Here is a 21,444-nt window from a genome sequence, read left to right as displayed (position 1 = left end):
CTCTTTCTCTCTGTCTAATATTATTGTCACTGTTTAAAAGCGGGCTAGCCTCTGGTGTGTGTGTGTGTGTGTGTGTGTGTGTGTGAGAAACAGCCTTTATGATATGACAATTTATCCCTGGGCTGTATAATAATTACAGTCACCATTAGCCTTTCCTAAATTCAGGCAGTTGTATGTCTTTGAGGAGAGGAAAACCTACCTTAAGGGCAGGTGTCTGATATTTACTTTCTGGTGAACCTGTAGCTATGCAGAGATGCTTCAAAATGTAAAATACAGGCAACTGATAACTGATGTTGCTAAAACACATTAAAGCTTTTTGAATGTGTTTTGTGATGAGCAAGAGTGCGGCGGCAGAGTCCTCTAATAAGCAGAAGTGCAATTAAATGACACAGATTGGCTCACTTCAATCAGACAAGAGTCTCAATTATCATGCAGTGACTCATCCAGTGGTTTCTCCTAACCTATATTTCCTCCAAACTGGGCTGTCTGAACCGAGGAGTCCTCTGTGGGACTGTCATGAGATTCCCCTCCCTTTTCTCCTGAAGTGTTTTCTAGAAGATCCCATTGAAAAGTGTTTCCTTTTTTCTGTCAGATACTTGACAGGTTTGTTCACACTGACATTTTCTCCCCCTGTCTGCTCTGCTTCCTGTGTTGCAGCTGACATTATCTCAACGGTGGAGTTTAACTCATCGGGGGAGCTGTTGGCCACTGGGGATAAAGGAGGCAGAGTGGTTGTCTTCCAAAGGGAGCAGGAGGTAGGAAATGCCAACAATGCAGTGATAATTATGCTGTCCTTCAGCTGAAAAGGATTTGACAGCCTTAAAGCATTAACATTGGATTGTTTGTTTTTTAGATAACTAGCAAGCAAGAGGATGTATTTCAAAAGGACAGCTGTAAATATGCTAAAAAACAAAAAGCTTTTGTTGGACCAACATTATGAAGACATGTAACAATGTGGCACAAAAGTACTGTTGAAAGCCCCAATTCGAAAATCTAGTCTGTTCTGTTACTCAACATATAATATTCCAGAATCTGTGTAAATATATCATAGACTGTGTAAAAAAAAAAATGGATGTGGCCACCATGACATCGCTCATTAATTTTTCCTGTGGTATTAACATTTTAATATTACTAAAAAAAAGTATAGCTTCCAGGTCTGGAAATGAAGTCTTCGCGGAAGTTCCTTAAACCTATCCTGTATACTGTCTGAGGGCCACCAAATGCCAATGGCTGTGGTTGCATAAAAGACTTCTGATCCTATATTTTCCCATTTTCCTACATATGGGAAATGCTAAACACTTACCTGCTGCGTTTATGGTTCATATTATGGGTCATACGGAATAAAAAATTAAGTCTTTTTTGTAAATTATTTTATCTGTGGTATTACCCGTTAGCTCATTGGCTAACAACTGTGGTTGTTTCAGTCACAAGTTGTTAGCCAGTGAATGACCTGCCCCTCCTGGTTATATCTCATTTTTCCAAACAAGATGGTGACACCCCCCCCCAAAAAAAAAACCCTTATCTCGCAGCCTCAGAACGGGATATCATGTCCATGTAACTTTTACTTTTCATCCGTGGAGGTAGGGGCTTGATGTAATTGTGTCAAACCAGAATTAGGAGAGGAGATCCCCAAATGCAAAGCTTGACTAAAGTGTTTTATTACGTTTTGTCATTGTTCTACTATGTGTTTTATTCTATTGTTAAGTGTCCTTGGGTGTCTTGAAAGGTGCTTTTAAATAACATGCATTATTATTATTAGTAGTAGTAAGCTTCCTAAGGGGGGATTTAAGATAAATTAAAGATAAATTACATCTTTTCCAAAATGCTAGATCTAATATTGAATCATTTACACCTGTCTTATAATCACGGGAATCTAATGAAACTTTCACCAAAAAAACCCCAACGTCTACCTGTGCTTCACTTTCTATTTTTTCTTCCTCTGCAGAGTAAGAGTCAGCCCCAGCGTCGTGGGGAGTACAATGTTTACAGCACATTCCAGAGCCATGAGCCAGAGTTTGACTACCTGAAGAGTTTGGAGATTGAGGAGAAGATCAACAAGATCAAATGGCTTCCTCAGCAGAATGCAGCATATTTCCTGCTTTCCACCAACGGTCAGTACACCTAAGGTGCTGTAAGAGCAGCACAACTATCAGAATGGTCAAAAGAACCAATAATCTATCACTGGAGTAGGGGTGGGCGATATAAACGATATACGATAGAAACGATATAAATTTGGCCAATGATAGAGATTTTGACTACACCGCTCTATCGCGATAGCGCATGTTGATGACGTCATCAAGCAGCGCCTGTTTTGGTCGAAAGCATCGCAGCTATTGCATTTGTCCCTACCACCAGAATCCCTCACGTTAACTTTTATCGAATGGAAAAAAGTTGGCGTTCATTCCCCAGCTTCACTGCGCTAATGTTATGCTAACATAGCTGTGTCGCTAGCAATCACGTAGCACAACATTGTATACCAGGTAGTCCAACTTCAGTAACCCTGCAAACGCCACTGCTGTTTAGTTTTCTGTCTTCATTTATGTTGGAAGTGGTAGCAGAGCTGTACGTTTGAATTAGTTTCAAAAATCTCTCAGTCAGAACATGGTATGTCATGTTTAGGTGGAAACTAGCGAGCTAACTTCCTGTTAACTTGAAAGAATTTAGACCGTTTTTAACTCTCAATGTTCCTTTGACTTTGGGACCTGAAGCGGACAGAGTTTTGGACCCAGATTACTCCACGAAGCTCCTCACTACGGCAGCCGTAATGCTCTGACAATCCATCAAGCATTGCGGCCTACCAAAGTTGTACTAAAACATTTTTTTAACAGATTTCTGTACGCCAAAATCGGTTCGAGGTCAGTAAGCACAACCAGAATTCATACATAAGGCACACTCTCGATTTTTGAGAAAATTAAAGGATTTTAAGTATGCCTTATAGTGTGGAAAATACCTTATACAGAAGAAAATAATATATCGCGATATATATCGTTACCGCACGTGCTTCAAATTATACCGCGATAGGAATTTTAGGCCATATCGCCCAGCCCTACACTGGAGTATGTTTACATGTGAGCTAGTGTTATTAGTCAGGTACTGTGCAAAATGATTCATTCGTCACTTTGCAGAATGCTCAGATTTGCAGTTGATGTAAAAAGAGGTGTGATGAATATCACTTGACCGTGTCTTTTTGACTTTTTGCGAGAACACAGTGTTGCTTGTTTTGCTTGGGTGAACAAGTGTCACCTGCAGAAGAGTTTCAGAGTAAGGGCTTCATGCATGGCTGTCACAGCAGGGCCACATATTAAGGCATGTGCCACCACACACGCCGTACATGTACGAGAGCCACAGCAGACAAGTACACACATCAGCTGAGAGACGTCTTGCAGATTGTGGGCTTCACGCATGGCTGCTACAGACGTGCTTGCGGTGGCTGGAGCAGATGGTGGAGAGTCCTGTGGCGATGGCCTCGCTGCTCTGACACCGGCATCGCAGCGGAAATTAAGAGGGGAGAGGAAAAAAAAAAAGCAGACAACCTGACTGCGGCTGCCATCCACTTCAGTAGACCGAGAAGATGAGATGTAACCGATGTTTATATGATGCAAAAATTGAAAAGCAACCCAGATGGCTTTTCCAGGGTGTGGGAGGGGAGGGGCGGGGGTATAAACAGCAGCAGGGAAATTAAGTCAACTTGTAGATTGATATCGGTGACATCAGAATCTACACAGGAGTCGCCATTCATCATCCTTGCTGGCTTCTGCCCAGCTACTTGCCAGATTGTATCCCCAGCCCCCCGCATCCATCTTGTATCTGAGATTCACTCTGCTGAGCCGTGATCTAACTGTATTTTGTGTATGTCTGTGCGCCTGTGTGACGTGTCCACCTCAGACAAGACAGTGAAGCTGTGGAAGATCAGTGAGAGGGATAAGCGCCCTGAAGGCTACAACCTGAAGGATGAGGACGGACGGATCCGAGACCCATGCACCATCACCACTCTACGGGTATGTGAAATTGTCGAGTGTCACAACACCCATGATGTCACATACACTGCGGTGAAAATAGGCTGCGACTAGATTACACTCACTTTATTAGACAGTGCACAACATTTGAATGGAATGAAAACATTGCATCGATGGCACTACTTTGAATTAGTCCACAATGAAATGGACTGCAATTTATGGACGTGAAAATTAGAGTCAGTGATGGCAGAGATTTTATTTTCTGTCACTAAAAACCACAGATTTTCTATTTGAGGGGAGGCTGGATGACCGAACGAGACTGCGATAAACCTGACAACAATGAAATATTTGAAGCCATGCATCAGTGGTCCGGGTGGCTTAAGACTGAAAAAACTACTATAGAAAAAAGTAAAACATGACAACTTACTGCCACTATATCCATAAATAACAAAAATGAAGAATATTTGTGCTCTGTGGAAGCTGAGATAGGCTCCAGCGCCCCCATGACCCAGATAACAGATAGAGGGTAGATGGATGGAGACCTATTTATTTATGCATGGATATCAGAAATATTTAAGAATATTTGTGGTGCTCAGTTTAAAAACGAAATTAAAAGCATCACCTAGCAGTAGCATCTTTCATTTAACCTTTTGGTAGATTCCTGTTTTACAGATCCCACAACTGCTGCTTGTAACCCAGGCTCACGTATTTTGAATGAACCTGCGTTTCTGGAAAGACTTGCACATGGAATCCAAGCAAGAAGAGTTCAGATAAGCTGATTAAGTCAAAATTTAGCATTCAGCCTTTTATGCTATGATAGCCTTTAATCCAGCATAAACTTCTTAGTGACACATGCTGCACGCCTGTGTGTGTCACAGTTGTTTTTTCATTTGTGATCAGTTTCAGTCCCGATAAATGAGAGTCTGACACCAACAAAGCAACCTGCTATCTTTGGACTCTTTTGAACTTCTGGCAGAAGAAATTGAGAATGAGCGATCAATATGTGCGCTGAGATGAACACCGTGAAGGGATCATCCTCTCTCTCTCTCTCGTTTTTATCACTCCGCTACCTATTTAATTTTCACACAAAAGAGGGCACACACAGACACACAGGACTGTGTCTGTGTGTGTCTGCCATTGCAGATTAGTGCTGTGTTCAGCGTGTCTGTCCCTCTTTGTCTGGCTGGCCAGGGGATCATAGCAACCTGGAGGACAGGCCGGGACTGTGGCAATCCTGTTTAGAGGCTGTGAAATCTCAGCAGGGGGAGAAAGCAGAGGAGGAGAGGGAGGAATTCACTAATATTCATCCTAGAATTCATACAATGATTTAAAGTTTATCATTCAGTATCTCATAACGACATATATAAAACATTATAACCTACTGATTTACTTTGAAGTATTATTTTTAAAGCAGAAATGTATAAATATATTGTGTTACAAAGACAAACTATCAGATCACAGCGAATCTGCAAGGGGCAAGCTGAACGGCACAACTGTCAGTGTTCGGGGGTTATGGGTTAATATGTTCTGTGTCTCTCTGGACAGCCAGTGAAAGACATGGAAATAAAGTGACATCCACGGAGATACAGCAGCCTGCTGGGCTGCCATGTCTCTGTCAGTGCCAGCAACGGACGAGAGAAAAAGGGAAGAAGCAGCCGATTTGTTCTCCTCGCTCCCTCCCCTCTCTTCTCTTTGTCTGGGTTTTATCTGGCCAACGGGGGGCTGCATGCAGACTGGTACTGGGCTTCTTTGAAGCCCGAGCAGCAATGTGCAACTGTGGGTTCTTGTGTGTCTGCGTGTGTGTGTGTGTGTGTGTGTGTGTGTGTGTGTCTGTGCAAGCTTGTCTTAATTCTGCAGAGTTCAGTTATCATTCCTCAGCAGGGCCTGCCGATGCCCTCGGGCCATGTCTTTTTTTTCCACCTCCTTCGATTTCTCTCCATTTTCTCTTTCTCCATGACACACACACACAAACAAGAAAGCAGGAGTGACTTGGAGAAAGAGAAGGAGGCGTGATTGCTGGGTAGCTGTGTAGCAGAGAGATATTTGCGGTCTGATTGAACCAACTCATCAAGCAGCCCTTGAGCTTCTGTGTCATTAAGATTTGCGGAGTAAATGTCAAATAAATCCCCGGAGTCATCCGATTGTGCCTCACACACAGACACACACAAAACTGCCCAAATGGTCCTCACTAAAATATCTGGACAATCACACACACCGACACAAGTATAGACACAGATACACTCACAGAAGGCCAGCCTAGTAATTACTACCCTCAAAAACCTCAAGCTGATTTTTCTATTCTTGCATATTTGTCTGCATTACTTTACATTTTCCCTTAAATGTTCACTCCAGGTGCCGGTGCTTCAGCCTATGGATTTGATGGTCGAGGCTACAGCCAGACGGGTGTTCAGCAACGCCCATACCTACCACATCAACTCCATCTCTGTCAACTCCGACCTTCAGACCTTCATCTCCACCGATGACCTTCGGATAAACCTGTGGAACCTGGAGATCACCGACCGCAGCTTCAGTATCCTCTTGTTCTGTTTTTTTTTTTTCCTATGATTATCATTGTTTTCATTTTTAAAAAAGACAAAAAAGAGAAGAAAAAAACACTCAAAATCACACTTAATTCTTTTTAATTAATAATGATAGGGTGATAAATAGATTTGAGGTTCTAAAAAAATCATTGTTATTAACAGTTTGTACATAAAATATGTATTTGTTTTTTTCCAGGGCTGCATTTCTGTAGTGGCACGATTTTCCATTTTACTCTGTGGGTTACATGTCCACTGTAGTCTTCTGTTCCTTAGCGGTTCTCTCTCAGACATTGTGGACATCAAACCAGCCAACATGGAGGAGCTGACGGAAGTAATCACCTCTGCAGAGTTCCACCCGCAGGAGTGTAACACCTTTGCCTACAGTAGCAGCAAAGGTTCAATACGCCTCTGTGACATGAGACAGGCCGCACTCTGCGACAAGCACTGCAAATGTGAGTACCAGAGCATCATGGGAGCAGATTTAATAAGTGTCTTAGTGTTCAGGTAGACCTACCAGAAACGTGGCTGTTTTTATCTAGCCACAATTCTTTAAAGGTTCACTGAAATACTGAACACCTTTGTTCTATTGTATTAATTTATTCCTTTAAGGCAGACAAAATTTAGATACTGGAGAACTGCAAAATTCACGGGACACAAAACGGCAAAAATTTCCATCGATGCCTTTATTGCCATTGAGGTGATGGTAGTCAACAAGGGAAATATAGCCCGATTCCAATATTCCACACCTTGGCTGTAAATTCACACTCAGCTCCACCTTTTTTTTTTCAGCTGTGACATGTGGGCTTCCCCTGCTCAATATGCCACGATTGATAACACACGAGTAAATCTTGTAGCGCGTCTCAAACAATGAATGGCCTTCTCCGAAGCTTGACATCACATGGATACACTTTAGCTGAATGAATAATGAATACATTGACATTTTCGCTGGGAAATCAATGGCTTAAGAGCAATCGCATTAGTCCCTCATGGACACACCCTGTTGTTCAATAATGTCACTCATTTCCTCAGACGTATTGATGGATCCACTGGACCCAGCACCAACACGGCCTGTTGAATTTCACATGAGCATCACATGAGAGCTGGAAAAAAAATGTTTACATTTGGAGACATTGGGCAGTTGAAGTTGTCGGCTTCATACTCTGATTGTTTGGCATGTGTGTGCCATTCCTAGACAGGTGCTTGCAGCAAACACACACAGGCAAAGCAGGCAGGTGCTCTTGTTAGCCTCAGGAGAGGTCTGTTAATACCAACCTACTGTCTCACTGCATTAACGTTTACGGCTCAGAGCGATGTAAAGCCTTCTCTCCTGCACTCACACACCACTCCTCCTTTTTGTGACACACACACAACACAAACTCACAATCATAGTGTATCTCCTTCTATATAGAAGGATGGATATAAATTGCTATCAGTCAGTTTTACAGGAAGGATGAATGGCCGCCGAGGATTGCCAGTGAGCTGAGCCCCAGGACAGATAGAGAGAGGGACCAAACAGCCCCCCTGCTGACTCCCTGGGGACCCTATTATCCACCCGTGGATCTGGATGGGAGGGAGGGCAGGGGCACACATAACACATGCATATATACATGCACACATTACACTTGCTCTTATTCGCACACATTCGCTGGCGCGCGCACATACAAATCCAGCAGGGCTCATATGGACCCAGCACTTTGACATTGATTTGTTTTTCTTATCCCTTCCTCATCCCCCCATTTTTTTTTCATCTCTCACGCTTCATCCCTAGTTAGACTCCCCACTGACACATCACAGAGCTATTCTCCAGGCCTCAGCTGAGGAGTGGGATTGAGTGGAGGTGGGGGGAGAATGGTGGGGGAATTTTTTTTTTTTTAAAAAAGAGAGAGAGAGAGGGTAGGAAGGGTGGGAGGAAAAGAGGAGGAGGAGGAACAATAACTTGACAGCTAACGATGGAATGCCTGGCTGTTATCCCCAGCGTGCTGGCCTACACACAGAACAGCAGCTGCCAAAATCAATATGAATCATAACCAATATTTACCCACCATGCTGACCCACAACTATCTCCCTAAACACACATGTAATTCTGTGAGGAGATGCAGCTGCTGCAGAAAACTCAGCATCCAGGCATTGTCGTGGCTGTCATTGTTTTCTAATAGCAGCCTCCACTGCCCAAACCGAATCTTCCTCCTTGAAGCGATTTAAAGTCTTTAAAGCAGCGAGCACCAACAGTGTAAAATCTTCTGTTGAAAGATAACTGCTTTATACATTTTCTTTTACATGTAGACTTTGAGGAGCCAGAGGATCCATCCACTCGCTCCTTCTTCTCTGAAATCATCTCATCCATCTCTGACGTGAAGTTCAGCCACAGCGGACGCTACCTGATGACAAGAGACTACCTCACTGTAAAGGTGTGGGACCTTCAAATGGAGAACAAGCCGCTCGAGACGTACCAGGTACGCTTTTCATTGTGCTCTCATGTGCCTTTTGGATAGCTTGAGGGCTCCAAAGAAAATGTTCCGCTGCTGAAGTTAGTAAATAACCGCTGTGCCCAGATCAAATCAAAACTTATTGATTTCAGGCTTATCACTCAATATAATCCTGTTTCACTGTCACCCTGCCAATCTGTAACCGTGTCATGTGTAGCAATTACCCCAGGAGGGCTTATTGAGCTGAATGTCCGTAAGAAGACGGATAGTATAGGCGCTGATGGAACCCGGAGGGCAGAACCTCCCACTGTGTGGTCACGGCAGTCACATCCACGCTGTCTGATCAGAAGAAGCCATCTTAGGGCAGATCATGATTGATAAGGCCATCAACCGGGCTCAAGGGATTCTCTGTCCAGTTCCACCTCAGCCTCCACCTGCTACCTAGCATCTTAGCACAGGTCACCAGGTCTTGAGGGATTACTGAAAGCAGAGCATATGGTGGTGCAGCTTATGGTTTCGGTGTGTTTTCCCACCAAAAGGCAATGCGAAGAACTCCAAAGGCCTATAAAGACTGATCCAAAAAGTACTGCAGATTGTCATGTTTTTGGTTTTGTTCTTCAGGTTCACGACTATTTACGGGGTAAGCTGTGTTCTCTGTACGAAAACGACTGCATCTTTGACAAGTTTGAGTGCGTCTGGAATGGATCAGACAGGTGAGACTTCTTTTCAGCGCCGCCATCGACCAGATCTACCAACCGCTCGGTCCATCCAGCCACCCCTCTCGATAACACCCCCTCTCTTCTTTTTTCCCTCCTCAGCGTCATAATGACCGGCTCTTACAACAATTTTTTCCGAATGTTCGACCGAAATACCAAACGCGATGTCACACTGGAAGCATCCAGAGAGAACAGCAAACCCAGAGCTATTCTGAAGCCTCGCAAGGTACCATCACCAACACAAGTTATCCTTTTTAAATTCAAAGACATCTGGTTTTAGTCTGATAATGCCTCACCGCAAGTGAGTTTCTAATGGAGAAATGCTAATTATTCACTGGTTCTCCAAAATTGTGATTCTTGCTGGATTGTGTGGATCTGTGACAGTTAATATCTTTTGATTTGTCAAGCAAAAGTATTCAATTTGTTAATTTGGGAACCTGTGATTGACATTATTTTCACTATTTTCTGACATGTTTTCACCAAAGTATCAGAGGCAATCATTGACAGACTCATTGATAATGTAATTAGTTCAGGGTTTAAACAATGATTGTCATAATCGATTAATTTGTCAATTATTTCCTAAGCCAAATGATTTATTGAATATCTATAAAAAGCTGGTCAATAGTGAAATTTCCTGCTGTAATTTTCACTGATTGAAAGTGGCACCTCCAGATGTCTTTGAGTTCATCTATGATATTCATTTATGACAAAAAAAAAAAGGATTAAGTAAATACCAGCAGTTTTTGTGACCAGTCGGTTTTGAGATTTTAAAGTAATGGTGTCACTAAAAACAATTCCCTCCCCCTCCTTATATTCTGTAACTTTGATAAAAATGTCCTCACTAGAAATCTGCTGTACGAGTCCAGAAATTCAATATCAAAACAGACCTGACTTAACAGTGACAATCATGAGTGAATACAACACACAAATAAACAAAAGAAATGTGTTTAGTATATGTACACAGTGCAGTCTTATGTTTCAAACTGCAGTAATCCGGTCTTTAAGTGATGACGTGATGAATACTGCTTCCGGGCCCAAAGTAGTCTGCATTTAATAAGGCTGTCATGTGTTTTAACATGTTTTAATGCTTTGTATCTTGTTCTATTTAATCTCAACAAGCCCCTAAAAACAGTCAGTGATCACTGTCAGCTTCTCTCGGTTTTTATTACTGCTAATCACTTTAAAGCTCAGTTTTTAAACCCTTACGATGTAACTACAGCCCAGCCCGTGCAGCAGTATATTAATGACTAACCTTGTATTGTGAATGGATTATCTAGGTGGTTCTCCTGACTGACGTTTGGTCAGTTTACAGTAATGTCTTCTGCCATGCAATTGCATTTGCCCCTAACCATTGGGAACCCTTATGTTAACTTTTATCGTGTGGAAAAAAGTCCTCCGTTTGTTAGCGTTTGCCCTCCAGCTTTACTGTTTATGTTATGTTAACATAGCTTTGTCATGCTAGCGATCACGTAGCACATCATTATATACCAGCTAGCCCAACTTCAGTAACAAATGTCGTTGCTGTTTAGTTTTCTGTCTTCATTTATGTTGGAAGTGATAGCAGAGCTGTACGTTTGAATTTGTTTCATAAATCGCTCAGTCAGAACATGGTATATCATATTTAGATGGAAGCTAGCAAGCTAACTCCATGCTAACTTCTAACTCTGTTAAATATCATAAATTCTGTTTTCATGGATGCCTGGACGTTAAACTTAATTGTTACACCTGGTAGAGCAGCCACATTGATCATTTTATTACAGATGAGAGAATTTAGACAGTTTTCAACTCTCAGTAATGCTGCAGTGATCATTTGACTTGGGGACTTGCAGCGGAGTTTGGGCTCAGACATGGCTAATGACGTCAGACTTAAAGACCGGATACATGTTTTCAATGGAGAGAAGAATCTTTTGTATACACAAAGCTGTAAAGAACAGCTTTAGGTTTAGGTTTTGAAGCACTTTAGGTTTTGCTTGCTCTCATCAAGGTTCTGTTTTCTGCCCATGAAAGATAACTTTAGATTTATGTTCTTTCATGTGTAAATATGGGGCTAGCTAATTTGCTAACTCAATCTTATATCAACTTTGTAAAGTGACCAAACCTGAAACAAATGTTGGTACCCTTTTTAAGTCCTATTATTAGCATTTTGGCTATCACCATTAGAGGTTTTTGAACCAAACTGACCATATCTGGAAGGGTGCAAAGCTATCAGCTAACACTAGCTTGGCTCGTTATCAAGATGCATTCATTTATATCTCGCAGACACAGATACCTAATAAATACAACCAGACTTTTAACTCACCAAAACTGGAGCATGGGCCTCTTAACGCTTAGCACCAACACGGTTTAGAGGTCCAGCTCAGTGACGCCATTGATGCCAGCTACAAGCCTAGTCAGCACCCCACCCACCCCGTCATCTTTCAAATGACTGACATCAGTGAAACGTGCGAGCTGCCACACTCCCACTTCTTAATGCCTCTTCATTTTTGTTGTTGTCCTCCAGGTGTGTGTAGGTGGGAAGCGGCGTAAGGATGAGATCAGCGTCGACAGCCTTGACTTCAGCAAGAAGATCCTTCACACGACGTGGCACCCACATGAAAACATCATTGCTGTAGCAGCCACCAACAACCTATACATCTTTCAGGACAAGGTCAACTAAAGGGCAGCCTGCCCCCTGCTGACCCCTGACCCTGCACCTGTAAGGGGCTGCTGTCTTGAATTCCCCGACTCTGCTGATGACGACCAGGGTAAAAGTATCCAGTGACTAAAGTGGGGGAAGTGGACAGCACATGTTTTAGGAAGCAACAACTTGATTCCTTGAAATCAAGAATGAACTTCTTCAATTTGACTTATAATTTAATTTATTTAGCCATGCGGACACCCGAAGAATTGTTTCCCATGCGTTTATGCAACAAGAGGATTGCTACCATCACATTATGACGTAGCAGCACTCTGGACCCTAAGGACAGAGGCAGATGTGGGCACACTGAACAGAAAATAGAGCACACTGACAGAAACCAGGCCTACGTGATGGTGGCTCACTGTCATGTAGCAACAGTGCCCCCTGTCTTTCGGTCTTCTCATGCTGCAATGCATGTGATCAACCCTGCAGCCTCTACGTGAGGCAAAATTCCTGAACAGCGCAATGTGCTGCAAAAGAGGAAAAGACTGTTAATCTCTGACCCGCAGAAACTGAGTTCTCGCTGCCTGTGACACAACACAGTCAGTCTTTCTAGTACCAATCTCGTGTCTCCTTGTGAGACTGCTGTAGTCTGTAATGTGAATGAAGCCCTTTCCAGGCTGTGTCATTGGGTTTTATTTAACGCTTTTGTTTTTGTTGAGTCCTTCTCTCGGTCAATGAGTCTGTTTAGAAGCTGTGGTGCCTTCTTTTGGTCTGTGGGGGTTCGATGTAGTGGAAGGGAGGGGAGGGTCGGGTGGGGAGGAGGGGTAATGGCTACAAGGAGGGAGTGTGTGAATGTTTCAAATGAAATGTTAACTTAGGATTTTTTTTGTTCTTTTTCTTTCTTTCTTTCTCTCTAAAGAAACAAACACACACAAAAAAAGCTCCACACAGGTCCCAAGTAGAAAAAGTGCTTGAATCAATGTAGTCACAATTCTACATTAGAGCACTGGTTTCATGCTTGTGAGCTCAGGGGAGAATGCTGTGATATGTACAAAGTAATTGTTGCTCTCGCCTTGCAAGTCAGTCTGATGTTGTCAGTTTGCAAGAGACACAAACAAAGTCACATTCATTTCTAAATTTCTTGCCACATTTTCTCTTTATTTGGATAGTACTAAAAATGATCTGTAGACTGTAGATTGGTCGACTCATCGTGTTGACATATTGAATTTAAAACTTGAGATTTTCTTGGCCTAACAATGCTAGCATAGCTTTTTTTTTTTTCTTTGCATGCGTTGGATCTGATTCTGATGAAGCTGACAGCCTGCGTATAGCTATATTTGTACATCTGCAGATCATCTGGGGCACTATTCAGTTTTTTTTAATATATATATTAGATTGCTGCAATGCCTTTCCATGTTTCTCATCAAGCTGAAAATGGGTAACATGGAACAGTAGCAGATTGTCTTTCAGCACTCGGCTCTTACCGGCCAACTCCCGTAAAGCAAAGCAGTCAAAGGTCTAAGTGAACTCTGTGAAATCAGGGAATAATTAAGTGTGATTCCTTTAAACAGTAATGTCTTCTAAACAACCTCCTTTGTGACACTCTAATTGAAAAAAAAAAAAAAGACTTTTATAGCTCAGAATGTATTGAAATGCAATGAAATACCATGCAGTCTTTATGCTTACTGGACTTTCTTTTGAATAAAAAAAAAAGAATAAAGATGTGCAAGTTCAAATCATGCACTGGTGGACTTTCTCTGTTAACACCTGCTGAATCAATTATCAAACTTTATATAAGATGTTTTATGGGCTAAGACAGTTTCTGCTTGTGGTGTTAGGGCGCCCTCATGTGGACAAAAATTAAGACAAATAAAGGCAGTCCAGCTGATGAAATGGGATTTTCCTCAACCTCCTAAGACCCGAACTCTTCCACAGCATGCATTTTTAATTTCTCTTTGATATTTGGGCTGATTGGGGCCTGATGAATTTAAAAACAAAGAATTACCAGATTTATTTATTTATTTTTTTTTTTTACCTTATTTTTGTTTTTAAGAAAAATAAGAGCCACATATAAGGATATTTGTTTAAAATTTTGATAGAACAGTAGCAGTATAATGTCATCGTAAGTGGATATCAGGCCTTAGGAGAGCAAAATGTTGGTCTTTGGTATTTTGGTCTAAATAACCCAAAATGTGATGTCCATATATGTGGACGCCAGGTCCTAGGAGGTTAAGCAAAGTTACAGCTAGGTCCATAAGTACTTGTAATATTGTGCCTGTATATCACTATGTTGGATTTTAAATCAATCAAGATGCAATTTTCAGCTTTAATTCACTACACATGAATTTCGGGACCACACCTCATACTACATATTCCTACATTTTAGGCTGTTTGTTGTCATTTCATCAGTATTTGCTATGACCATCTTTATTTTTCACCACAGTCTGAACATCCTGAGGCAAGCTTTCTGTAATTTCTTTGAGTAGTATAGACATTCAAAGCTCTTCTTTGGATGTTGGCTGCCTTTTGTCCTCAACTTGCCTATGAAGTTTTCCAGCTAATAGATCTTGTTGTTGCAAAACTATAATTGTATGCCTCTCAAACTTATCTTTGGCATGATTGTATGTCAAACTCTAACAAATTATGTCTTTTTGTGACAGGCTGATAGTAAGAAAATGCAACTAGAGCAACTAAAGGTGGCTGCAATGAAAGGTCTGGTAGGGAAACACAACATTTGGTGATAGACTTCAGGCACTCGTTGATTTAAAGGAATTTCACCCAAGTATTAAAACGTGTTAAAATTAAAATGTTACTCTGTGAAGTTACATTTGAGTCGCTGAAAATGAGGGGCTGTATTTCTTAAACAATTAATGCCATGAGTGTTTAACTTCAAATTCACTGTGGTGGTTTACAAAGACAAAATTATAAAAACTGTTCATCTGAGCACATTTACAAGAGACTTCTTCTGATTGGTTCTGGTTGGTTTATTCATATTATTATCCATCCATCCATCTTCTTCCGCTTTATCCGGGGCCGGGTCACGGGTCAGCAGCCTAAGCAGAGAAGCCCAGACCTCCCTCTCCCTAGCCACCTCCTCCAGCTTATCCGGGGGAACACCAAGGCGTTCCCAGGCCAGCCGAGAGATATAATCTCTCCAGCGTGTCCTGGGTCTGCCCCAGGGCCTCCTCCCGGTGGGACATGCCCAGAACACCTCACCCAGGAGGCATCCTTGTCAGATGCCCGAACCACCTCAGCTGGCTCCTTTCGATGTGGAGGAGCAGCGCCTCTACTCTGAGCCCCTCCCAGATGGCTGAACTTCTCACCCTATCTCTAAGGGAGAGGCCAGCCACCCGTCGGAGCTAGCTCCGACGGGTCTATCTATTGTTATTTATATATGATGAAATTTTGAAAAAAACAAAACAAAAGAAACATTTTAAATGAAGCTTGTGATTATGTCCCAACCACCTCATTGATAAATCACATACTCTGTCAGGATGTCTAGTGAATGCAGGTCACAGTTTATGGTAGTGCCTTGGGTAGGCACTGTTACCTTTAACTCTTATTTAAGGAATCTGATTACTGTTAAGACCATAACTTTAATGAACCATTTGCACCAATCCAGTATATTCATCTGTGCTGAGATTTTCCTAATTGGCCCCATGTGGGTGTAGTCTACACACATTTTGCCAGCTGGGGACAGCAGCTGTCAATCAAACAGCATCTTTATAACTTGCTCGAGATGCTGCATCATCGCATCTCAGGATAAACCAGAGGACTGTCAGGTGCTCTGTACACTGCGAAGTCATTGCTTCTCTGGTGCTTAAATTCGAACAGGTGTAAACTCCAAGATATATTGTCACATTGTTTTTGGACATTTTTTCCGCCCAGGGCATTTTCCCCTACATTTCCTGCCTGCCTTCGATTATTTTTTAAAATTCATTTATTATCTTCTTGTGACCAGATCAGCATCTTCTGGAAACAATGGATAAGCTTAGTGGGACCAATGGCACTGTGGTGAACAGCTCTGTAGACATGTGGTCATTTAGTGAACACGATTCCTTCCAGCACCTGGACACGACTGAGCTCAGGGTCCTGGTGCCAGCTATTCTGGGAGTCATTTGTATCCTGGGTGCGGCTTGCAATCTCACTGCAATGGTCATCCTGTTCTCTAATGCGCACAAAGGCAAACTGTCTCTCATCAACTCCCTCATTTTCAACCTGATGTTTGCAGATGGGCTGGTGCTGATGTTTACAGTGCCTTTCAGGGCTGCCTCATACTCCAAGACGAGCTGGAATCTAGGCTGGGTGGTGTGCAAGACAGCCGACTGGTTTCTCCAATCCTGCATGGTTGTCAAGAGCTTCACCGTGGCTATCATGGCCAAAGCCTGCTACCGCTACGTGTCAAATCCAAACAAGCAGGTGAGCATACACCTGGGCTCCATCCTAGTGGTGCTCTTCTTCATATGGCTGTCTGGCTGCACTGTCACCATCCCACACTGGCTGTTTGCTCGGCTGCAGAGAGAGATCCGTGGGCTGGTGTGCGTAATGACAGTTCCTCCTGAAGCCCAGGATTTCATGTCTGTGTATGTGAAAGCGTATCCTCTGGGGGTCTACTGTGCACCTCTGAGCATTGCCCTTATGTATTTCTGGAAGGCTTATGGCCAGTGCCAGCGCCGTTCCAGTAAGAGTCAGAATCTGCGTACGCAGATCAGATCCAGGAAGCTCACTTTAATGCTTTTCAGCCTCACTGTGGCCATGGCTGTCCTCTGGATTCCTCACTGGGTTGTGTGGCTTTGGGAGCGCCAGATTGCAGAAAAGGAAACTGAAGGAGCTCAGCCCCTTATTTCCTCTCCTCCCCTTCTCCTTATCCTTTCTGCTCAGCTGCTCACCTTCTCTCTGTCTTTGGTAAACCCTCTCATTGTCCTTTCTCTCTCCGAGGAGTTCAGAGAGGGTTACAGGGGGCTTTGGAGGCGCCTCACCCTGCGCAAGCAACTGCCACCTAAGCCTGGACCCCACAACCCCACCACTCTCCAGTCCCCTTGTCCTAGACCAGAGACCTCAGGTCAGCTGCGGGGGGAGAGAAGCCTTCAATCAGGCTGCAGCAAGGAAGCCACCAGGGAGGCTCAGCCTCAGCTGGAGCAAGTCGGAGCAGAAGGAGGAGGGAGGGAAGCGGACACCGTGAGTCTTAAAGATGGGAGCGTCTTGCCTGATGTGGAGCAGTTCTGGCACGAGAGGGAAGGTGGATCACTCACACAGGAAAACGACCCTGTGCCGTGGGAGAACCAAAGCATAGAGGAAAAAAAATAGCTACCACCTTTTCAGCCGATCATCACCTGACCGAAGCTGAGAGGACTGCAGAGTGCTGAACTGTAAATATCTGTAATTCTGTCAGGTGTGTTTATAGTATTATTCAAAGGTAAGAAGTGCAATCGGTGTGAATGTGGACTACATCTATATCTGTGTAAATGACCGAATTCACAATAATGTGTTAGCATTACTATATTTAGAGTAAGGTGATTTTTGGTGGCTGTACATAGAAGCTTCTGGCAATAATGATTATGTAAATTACACAGTAGAACAGATCTGTATATCCTGTATGTCCTGGTGTTTCTGTGGAATATTTGCCAGCTTATATTATTTGGACTTCATGCTGCTCTTTGAAAATATAAAAAATCATTTTTGCAGCTGTGCAATAACTGCGTGTAAATACTCTCTGAATGTTATAAAGTAATGCTAAAGTAGACCAGCTTTTTTGCACAAAAATGAAAAGATCTGTGGGGATTGTTTTGTGATCTAATAAAGAGTATTAAAATGTACCTCAAGTGTGGCTGTTTTTGTGGTGTCAAAAATATTCTTGTTATTGGTATAATCAGTGGCACTCACGCACATACAGTAGCATCCTAAAGGGATGCATCAAACATGTCTCAAGCTGATCGGGTCATTGAATGTATTTTCATAAGGGCATTCATTAGATTTGCTGAAGTTTTATAATTAGAGAGAAAGAGCTGTCGTCTGAACTCACATGCAGTTTTACTGGAATCTCACAAGGAATTCTCTCTTCACTGATTTAAACACACATAACAGGTATCACATTAAAAGGGATAAACATCACGAGTGGAAACTCTGCTGATCTGTAATCAATTTGTCTGTCTGCTGCTGTGATTAACACTCAAGCCCATTCTGAATAATCTTCCTCCTCCCTAATGAAAGACCTACATTCTTATTTTTTACGTGTAGTTAAATCTCAGGGTTTTACATCCTAAAATGAGGGTAAAAGGTTAAAAAAAAGAGAGAGCAGAGGAAAGTTTAGGTTCTAATCACCCTGTTTTCTCTTTCCCCTCCCTCATGACATTTTCCTCTCATTAATCATTTATATTGACCTTTTATTGCCAGAGGCAAAATACATCAATCACAGCAACACTTAACTATACAACCCACCATCAGTCCCTGGGGTAGTGACCCGACCATAAACACTGAAGGCAACAAAAAGCTAGACCCTCATTAGTGGACTGAAGTTTTCACCTCTGCTGTTTCAGCAGTGAAATAATGCAATGTTATTGCAAAACAAAAACAAACAGTAACTGAACATTAATCGTGGCTGTTGTACTATCTTTAACAAAAGTACACGGATGTTATTTACAGCCTTGGTTGTTGGCACCTCTGGCTGTAGCATTTAGTCTGGTAAATGAGCCAGTAAATCTGCAGTTGTGGGATTTTATCCAATTTCAACAGAAACCCCAGGAGCTGCTAATATCTGGCAGGCATCTCTCTTGCTCATTTGGCACAGTTACTGGCAGGTGAAGTGATTTCCAAAAAGCATGTGCACAACAATCAAACTGCAGGCTTGAACCCAAACCTTCAATTAAACTTCATAAGATTTTTTTTGTATTGTTCCAAGATTTGCATGCTACCATTAAATCATTTTATTTTCAGCCAAGAGGAGCCTGTGCACTTCCTCTACATGCTGTAATGTAGACCGAATATACAAAATATAGTATAGCTGTATATTTAATGGTGTCATGCGCACGTTTTTTTAGTGCGTGCATTAGAGTTTGTTTTACTTATTGTGCCTGATCAGACTGCACCTGCCCCAAGTAACAACTCCCTCCCGCTTCTGTGTGATTGCTCAAGACCACAGAGCTTACATACATCACTTGTCATATTGGAAATCATGCCCCCAGTCGGGTGTTTACTTCATAATAATAATAAAATAATCAATAAAAAAAATCTATGGAACAGATTAACTGATCTTTTTTTTCTTCCATGAGAGAATGGAGACACTTACTGCATGCAATTAAGAGACTGGCTGTAAACGCGTGCTGATGTGAAGTGACTGCCATTGTCATAGCACAAATTAGCCTCTCGGCGATAATAACCCACATTTCTGTTACACAATGGATAACCACAAAGAAACGGTTTGCGATGATATCAGTGTGCTGATCTACGGTCTTACACCGCATAAACCAAGAGGCAGCTCAACATTATGCTGCAGTGGGGGAAACTGCGATTGCCTCCCAGTGTCTGCTCCTTTATTTCACAAACTGTAATATTTGATAAACTCAGGTGTTACTAATGACATTAATAAAGATTCTCATCTAGGTATAGAGCCTTCATTAATTTGATTAGTAGTACCTGTGTTTGCCTGTTAGTGTATGCCATTTTTGGCATTAAATAGTTCATCCTGAATTCAGCTTATTTACTTTTGAAAGAAAGTAAGCAATAAAAAAGCATCGGTGTGTCAGTGTTGAATAATAAATGTGAAATAGCTTGATAACAGAGTCAGGACAAAGAGGAATTTTCAGGCCGACTGGTGAAAAAGTGAATTTTTGTGTGTGTTAAATGATCAACATGACAAGTGGCAAAACAACTTGGGTTTAATGAGGTCATTATACAAGGCAGGGGAGCATCCAGCAGGAGAGATCCTCTCTTTACTGGCCTCCTGGCTGTGTCCCTCTCCCACTGTGAGGGGAGGCGGGGGTGTCACCCCCGCGTTTCATCCCACAGCCAATCATCATCTCTAATAAATGAACCTCCACAGGAAGTGACATGGTAGCGAACACTAATTACGCTCAGCAGGGGGAGGCTGGCTGCAATTAAGCCACATGCTAAAACCTTTGCCTACCAATGCCTGTGGAAGATCACCTGGCTCTTCAGTCCACAGAGAGTCAACTACTGTGTATGTGTCTATATGTGTGTGCATGCGATAGGCTGTTTTTGTGTTGGAGATAGATTGGTTTGGGGGGTCTGGCCCTGGTATTTAACGGTCTTTTAATTAGAATAAATCAAAGTTCTTTCATCTCAGTGAATGATGCAGAGATCTAAAGGGCAGGTAGACACCTTTCAGCATTTCCAGCCCTACTAAGAGGGGATGCCATTTACACTTATACAAACACTGGTGACAGGTGAGTGACAGGAAAGCAGAGGGAAATGTACAAAAAACAGTTCAACTCCAATTTAGCACAGTGGATTGTCTCAGCACAGAACTAGTAAGGGAGACTGGGGTAAAAAGAGCCTTTTTCTTTTTTAACTCGTGATATCCAAGATACGGGAAAATGAGTAAGTTGTACAATGAAAATGTACTGCTGTACAATGTAAACTGGACTGTTGACTCAATTTGCCCCACAGCATTTGCCTCAAATTATCTCTAGATAACAAACATAAAAATATTTTAGACCTGGATACAGTTGCTTTGATGGAGCTGCCAAAAACAGTTAAAAAAAATAAGTTCATTATATTTCATGGCTGTCAGTGCACAGAACATGGATAAACGTAGCCACTGACTCATCTTATTCCACTCTGCTCCTACTACCAAGTTGTTTTCAGGAAGAACAGGATGTGATAAATCAAATATGGACGACTATTTTTAGTGTAATATGTTCAAAAAACATCCTTCTATGAGGAGAACACGCCACGACAGCATTGAGATTAGACTAAATGAGTTAACTGGTAGTCTGGTGGTCATCAGTTTCCCAAAGAAATACTAATGATGATCCCTTCACTGTAAGACTATAAGCCTTGGCTGTGAAGTGTTTCTATTTTGGTCATGTGATGATGTGTCAGTGTTGATTCCAGCATGTTGTGCTGCCACCTGGTGGCCAAAGTATGAATGTAAACGCTAAAATTAAGAGTTTATTTTTCTTCTGCAAATGCAGTCTGAACCACTTTAAAAGAATTGTGAACAGGGTG

General features: G+C 42.3%; 2 protein-coding genes across 3 annotated transcripts in view; both read left to right on the top strand.

Moving 5' to 3' along the window:
• Positions 1-13,999, top strand: part of ppp2r2ba (protein phosphatase 2, regulatory subunit B, beta a) — a 43,110-nt gene extending 29,111 nt beyond the window's left edge. For both annotated transcript variants that reach the window (XM_040015438.1, XM_040015439.1), the window contains exons 2-10: positions 658-755; positions 1,946-2,111; positions 3,886-3,998; positions 6,309-6,486; positions 6,784-6,948; positions 8,780-8,949; positions 9,544-9,635; positions 9,741-9,864; positions 12,139-13,999. In XM_040015438.1, coding sequence (XP_039871372.1) covers positions 658-755; positions 1,946-2,111; positions 3,886-3,998; positions 6,309-6,486; positions 6,784-6,948; positions 8,780-8,949; positions 9,544-9,635; positions 9,741-9,864; positions 12,139-12,294 — 1,262 coding nt within the window. In that variant the 3' untranslated portion in view covers positions 12,295-13,999. The remainder of the gene's footprint in view (positions 1-657; positions 756-1,945; positions 2,112-3,885; positions 3,999-6,308; positions 6,487-6,783; positions 6,949-8,779; positions 8,950-9,543; positions 9,636-9,740; positions 9,865-12,138) is intronic.
• A 1,628-nt stretch (positions 14,000-15,627) lies between these two features.
• Positions 15,628-18,765, top strand: gpr151 (G protein-coupled receptor 151). Its single transcript, XM_040015513.1, has one exon. It carries the CDS (start codon positions 16,240-16,242, stop codon positions 17,563-17,565), a length of 1,326 nt encoding a protein of 441 aa, XP_039871447.1. The 5' UTR covers positions 15,628-16,239; the 3' UTR covers positions 17,566-18,765.
• Positions 18,766-21,444: the final 2,679 nt, after the last annotated feature.

The sequence above is a fragment of the Simochromis diagramma genome, unplaced genomic scaffold (assembly GCF_900408965.1).
Source record: "Simochromis diagramma unplaced genomic scaffold, fSimDia1.1 OVJJ01000685.1, whole genome shotgun sequence".
Taxonomy (NCBI): domain Eukaryota; kingdom Metazoa; phylum Chordata; class Actinopteri; order Cichliformes; family Cichlidae; genus Simochromis; species Simochromis diagramma.
The sequence above is the reverse complement of the archived record's forward strand: the minus strand, read 5'-3'. Positions and strand labels throughout refer to the sequence as shown.

Coding starts and splice junctions, on each gene's coding strand:
- gpr151 (XM_040015513.1), top strand. CDS start 16,240: ATGGATAAGCTTAGTGGGACCAATGGCACTGTGGTGAACAGCTCTGTA.